The 5,611-nt window shown below is 63.2% G+C and overlaps 2 protein-coding genes across 3 annotated transcripts in view; both read right to left on the reverse strand.

The window, feature by feature from the left end:
• TMEM179B (transmembrane protein 179B) overlaps positions 1–4,746 on the reverse strand; it is a 5,279-nt gene extending 533 nt beyond the window's left edge. The window contains exons 1-4 of one of the 2 annotated variants that reach the window (XM_006033172.3): positions 4,499–4,746; positions 2,852–3,039; positions 2,640–2,777; positions 105–180 (exon numbers count right to left, since the gene is read on the reverse strand). In XM_006033172.3, coding sequence (XP_006033234.1) covers positions 105–180; positions 2,640–2,777; positions 2,852–3,039; positions 4,499–4,594 — 498 coding nt within the window. In that variant the 5' untranslated portion in view covers positions 4,595–4,746. The remainder of the gene's footprint in view (positions 1–104; positions 181–2,639; positions 2,778–2,851; positions 3,040–4,498) is intronic. The other variant, XM_006033173.3, reaches the window with a different exon arrangement.
• Positions 4,747–5,157: 411 nt separating this feature from the next.
• The window catches only part of TAF6L (TATA-box binding protein associated factor 6 like), a gene marked incomplete at its 5' end in the record, with an annotated part of 3,285 nt that continues 2,831 nt past the window's right edge, over positions 5,158–5,611 (reverse strand). Inside the window, one exon of the mRNA XM_025214939.1 lies at positions 5,158–5,602. Within this exon, the coding sequence (XP_025070724.1) occupies positions 5,254–5,602 (349 nt within the window). The remainder of the gene's footprint in view (positions 5,603–5,611) is intronic.

Consider the following 5,611-nt stretch of genomic DNA (forward strand, 5'->3'; position numbering starts at 1 on the left):
GGACCTCTGCAGCGCCCCCATCACCCCCGAGTTCTCCCCCCTCCCCTGGAGCTCGGCCCCAGGCCCCCCAGTGTCTCCCGGAGCCCCGGTTCCCCGGCTCTCACCTTGGCGCTGTAGAGGTTGTCATAAAACCGGCTGCTGTCGGCCGCTTCCCACGCGCGGTTCTGGGCGTCCCGGCAGCTGGGGCAGAGACAGACAGCGTGGCGGCAGCGTGGCTGGAAGACGTTGAGGATGGGGCCTGACTGGGGTCCCCCCGACCCCCTGTTCCTCTCCTGAGTGAGAGCATCAGGCGTCGTCTGTCCCCCATTGAGGAGGCTGTCAACACTACTCCTGCCCCCCATCGAACATCTCCTCTAGATAAATGCGGCCCGACCTCGCTGGCCGGTCCCTGGTAGTCTGCCCCCGTTAGCCTGCCCTCCGCGCTGCTAATCATCCTTGCTGCCCTGCTCTGGACCTTCTCGGAGACAGCAGGATGTGCCCCAGGAGCTGGAGCCACGGGGTTGAAGAGGGGGCTTCGGGCAGTCAAGCTTCCCCTCAAAACATCAGCTCCAAGGGCAGTGGAGCCCAAAAAAGCCCATCAGTGGGGGGTCGTGAGGAAGGGGATCACAAATGATGCAGAGAGCGTGCCCTGCCGCGGTGCCCGCCCACACCATGAGTGCCAGGGGCACCAGGGGGCTGGAGAACTAGAAAAGGTCCAGGGCAGGGTAGCCAGTGGGATCGAGGGGCCTGGATCAAGTAATCCACAGTGGATCTAGAAATCCATGGGTGAATCTATTAACCTATCGATTGACCCACAGAGTGGTGCTGGACAGGTCCTATTCGACCTGGAGGGCTGTGGGCAGTGGGGTCCCCAGGGCTCGGGCCTTGGGCCCGCACTGTTCAACATCTTCATCAGTGACTTAGACGAGGGGGTGGAAAGCAGCTTGTTCAAATTCACAGACGACACTAAGATGTGGGGGGAGGTGGGCACGCTAGAAGGGAGGGATAGGCTGCAATCGGACCTAGACAGGTCACAGGGGTGGGCCGATGAGAACAGGATGGGATTCAACACTGACAAGTGCAAGGTGCTGCACCTGGGGGGGAAGAACCAACAGCAGACCTACATGCTGGGGAACTCCCTTCTCATCAGTGCAGAGGCAGAAAAGGATCTTGGAGTCATTTTAGACTCCAGGATGGACATGAGCCGACAGTGCGGGGACGCGGTCAGGAAGGCCAACCACACTTTGTCGTGCCTCCATAGATGCATCACAAGCAGGGCCAAGGAGGTGATCCTCCCCTTCTATATGACACTGGTCAGGCCACAGCTGGAGTACTGCGTCCAGGTCTGGGCACCGCACTTCAGGAGGGATGTGGGCAGCATGGAGAGGGTCCAGAGGAGGCCACCTGCATGGTCAGGGGCAGTAGGGCAGGCCCTACGAGGAGAGGCTACGGGACCTGAACCTGGTCAGCCTCCACAAGAGAAGGCTGAGAGGGGACCTGGTGGCCTGTTACAAACTAGTCAGGGGGGACCAGCAGGCAATGGGGGGGTCCCTGTTCCCCCGAGCACTACCGGGAGTGACTAGAAATAACGGTCACAAGCTGGCAGAGGGGAGATTCAGACTAGACATCAGGAGGCGCTACTGCACAGTCAGGGCGGCTAGGAGCTGGAACCAACTTCCAAGGGAAGTGGTGCTGGCTCCTACCCTGGGGGTCTTTAAAAGGAGGCTGGATGAACACCTAGCCAGGTCGTTTGACCCCAGCATCCTTTCCTGCCCAGGGCAGGGGGTCGGACTTGATGATCTGCTCAGGTCCCTTCTGATCCTACAACTATGACACAATAACTAAACTATGATCTATTAATCCATGGATCAATCTGTTAATCCAGGCACAGGCAATTATATTGGGTGGAGGGCCACTTGCTGAGTTTTGGCAAGCCATGGAGGGCCGCATGACAGGCAGCCGGGGCAGATAAATACTAATTTTCTACATTTTTTAGGGGCCCTGCGGGCCGGATAGAAGGCCTGGCGGGAGCCCACGAGCCACATTTTTCCCACCCTGTGTTAATCCTACGGATCCATCTATTAAACCACTGATGGATCTGCTAATCCATTGATTGATCTATTAGTGCAGGGATCCATCCATTAATCCACTGACCAGTCTATTAAACCACTGATGGATCTGTTAATCCGCCGACTGATCTATTAGTTTGGGGATCAATGTATGATTCCACGGATGGATCACTGAATCCACAAATCAGTCTGCTAATCCACCAATTCATTTATTAATCCGATGATGGATCTATCGATCCATGGATCGATCTGTTAATCCATTGATGGACCTATTAATCCATGGGTCTATCTATCGATTCATGGAGATCCATGGATCAATCTATTGATCCACTGACAGATCCATTGATGCACAGATGCAGCTATGATGATGGACCCATTAGTCCGCAGCTGTCGAACCGGAGGGGTGGAGCAGTTTCCGCCGGTCCCTCTGCCCCGACGCGGGGGGTGTCAGGGCGCTGATGCCAAGGGGCTGGTTCCCTGCCCTGGAGCTCGGGCTGGTTCCAGGCTCCCCGTCCCCAGCCGGCGCGCTGACCTCTGGCGCAGACAGGGCTGGAGGGACCCCAGAGCTTCCCCCCACCGCATGCAACCTACCTGCGCACCAGCTTCATCTGCAGCACGGAGCGGCACAGGGCATTGGTGCCCACCTCCAGGATGCAGGCCGCCACCATGAGGAAGAAGAGGATGAAGGCCGAGGCTGCCAGGGCGACCCCAAGCCAGGTTCTGTCCCTGCTGGGGGAGAGGTTGGTGTGAGCGGGTCCAGGGGGCTGGGGCCCATGCCCCCCCCTCCTGTGCCCACTGCTCACCACAGCCCATCGTCCACGCAGCAGCTGTAGATGCCGTGGAGCAGGGCGGAGAAGGCGGCCAGGGCAGCTACCACGGCCACGGCCGAGACGAAGTAGCACAGCGAGGCCGGGCTGTCGGCCGCCAGCATCAGCGTCGACCCATTGGGGCGCACCTCCCCGTACAGCATGCAGTGCCCGCCAAACTGCCCCTGCGGGGAGAGGGGGTTATAGCTGGGGGGGCACTGACTTGACACCCTCCCCCCGAGCACTGCAGTGCAGGGTTCCTGCCCGGCTGGGGTCCACAGCGCCGCCCGGCTAGGAAAGCAGAGTTGTGGGGGGGCAATGTCCTGGACTGCCCGGGGGGGGGGGGGGCGGGGTGCGGGGGGGGGGGGGGGGGGGTATGTGTGTGCACGCACGCGTGCACATGCTGAGTTTTCTGTGTGTCTTTGTGTGTACATGTCTCGGACACCTGGGTTATGTGCATGTGTCCTGGATGCTTGGGTTCCATGTGTGTGCACACATGCATGCACACGTGTCCCAGGTGTGTGTGTGTGGGTCCCATGTGCCTGGGGCCTGCATGTGTCTGTGTGTGTACGCATATAAGTGCATCTCCATCTGTGTGTGTGTCCTGGATGCCTGGGGAAGGTGTGTGTGTGTGTGCATGTCTTCTGGATGCCTGGGTTCTCAGTGTGCATGTGTGTCCTGGATACTCTAGTGCTTAGCGTGTGCATCCCAGATGCCGGGGGGGGGAGGAGGGGTGTGCACGCACCTGTCTATTTGTCCAGGATGCCTGGGATGTGTATGTGTGTGTTGCAGACACCTGGGTTCTGTGTGTGTGTGTGTGTGTGTCCCAGATGCCTGGGTGGGACGCATGTGGGTGTGTCTATGCACACCCATGCGTGAATCTCCATCTGTGCGTCTGTCCCGGGCACCTGGGGTGGGGATGGGAGGGTGCGTACACGTCCTGGATGCCCAGGCTTTGTGTGGGGCTGCCCTGCATGCCTGGGGGGGGCTGTCCCAGCTGCCTGAGGTCTGTGTATGTGTATGTGTGTGTGTGCACGCATGTGTCAGTATTTCCTGGACACGTGGGGGTGTGTCCCCCAGACACCTGGGTTCTCTGTGTCCACACGTGTGTGTTCAGCTGCATAGCTCGGTGCATGTCAGCCGGCCCTTCCACCCGAGAGAACTTTGAAGCCACCAAGTGACACCACCGAGGCTCTGCAGGGCAGCCAGTGGCAGAGCCACTCCTGCCCCCTCCACCCTTCCCTGCCAGCCCCGCTCCCCAGACAGCTGAGCCCCGTGGCCCTTCCCTGCTGCCTTCCTGGGGGCGGGGGGCAGGGTCCGTCTGTCCTGAGGGCTGGGGCAGGGACAGACCCCCCCCCTTGGCCTGCCCTGGGCAGCGACAGCAGGTCCCAGCCCCCAATTTAACCCTCTCCAGCCCCCCGCAGTGCCGCAGCTAAGGGAGAGGGCAAAGTCCATCCAACTCTGCTGTGCTGCAGGAGGGGGGAGCTCTTTGCAGCCCCTCAGCCTGGGGAGGAAGGCAGGAAGCCCACCGCGCCCCAGCTGCAGGCTAGGGGGTGCTGCTGGCCCCCCTCGTGCCCCCAGGGCCAGGAAGAGGGGGACAGACCTCAGCCAAGGGGGTCTCCAGGCCCCCCTGATCCCCAGTACCTGGGTGACAGTGAGGGCCGAGGCGCAGATGATGCCGCAGAGGAAGGCAGCGCCGTGCAGGGCCAGCTGGGCCAGCTGCAGCGCCGACAACGCCATCTTCCACCCTGGCCGGCGCTGGCCCGGCCCCCTCCTTCCTCTTCCCTTCCCCTGCAGGCCTGGCCCAGCCCCGCTCAGCCCGGGCCCGTGGCGCAGCTGCACGTGGGCTGCCTGGAGCGCCAAGGCCGGGGCCAGGCCCCCACCGCTGCCCCCAACGACAGGGCTCAACCCCCCTGCCGGACTCGAGCAAGGCGGAGGAGACCGGCCTTGACCCCCGGCCCCTCGCACGGGAGACGACCCAGGCGTCCCAGCTCCCAGCCCTCATCTACCTCCCTCCCAGCCGCCTGCCCTGCTCCAACTCCCCCTCCCCAGAAGCAGAGGACCCCCGCGTCCTGGCTCCCAAGTGCCCCTGCTCTCACCCCCAGCTGGGATCAAACCCAGGGGTCCAGACTCCCCCGTCAGCCCCCACTGCCGTTGCAGAGCTGGACAGGGCCCAGGGGTCCGGGCTCCCAGCCACCCCCAACCCCACCTCCAGGCCAGGGCTGGGGAGACCCCGGGAGCCCCCCACTGCAGGGACAGCGCAAAGCCGGGAGAAAAGACACACGCGAAAGCCGAGACAGGTCCTAGGTCCTGGGCCCTGGCGGCCGCTGTGTCTTTATTCAAGCACCAGCCCCCCGGGGGGGCGCCGGGAAAGGCCGATGCCCCCCAGGGCGCAGGGCTCAGAGGGGCAGGTAAAGGGAGTACTCGGAGAGCCGCCACTTGCGCAGGGGCCGGGCCGTGCGGCCGATCATGGGCAGCTTCTGGGCATAGCGGGACACGTGGCCGGGCCCGTGGTGCTGGGGGAAGCAGGTCTGGAAGAGGCGGCCGGGGCAGCGCCGCCCGGCCTGGCGCCCCGCAATGACGAAGCTGAAGCGCGGAGCCCCGCGCGGCGCCAAGCGGCTCTTCTGGAAGACGTCGCGCACACCGGGCCGGTGCCCGGGCTGCCGGGGGGTGCCGCGGGCACGAGGGGCTGCAGCCGGCCGAGGGGGCGCGGGGCGCTCGGCCCGGGGGGGCCCCTCATCCCGGGGGCTGGCAGGG

This window comes from Alligator sinensis, unplaced genomic scaffold (genome assembly GCF_000455745.1).
Source record: "Alligator sinensis unplaced genomic scaffold, ASM45574v1 scaffold1302_1, whole genome shotgun sequence".
NCBI classification, from domain to species: Eukaryota; Metazoa; Chordata; order Crocodylia; family Alligatoridae; genus Alligator; species Alligator sinensis.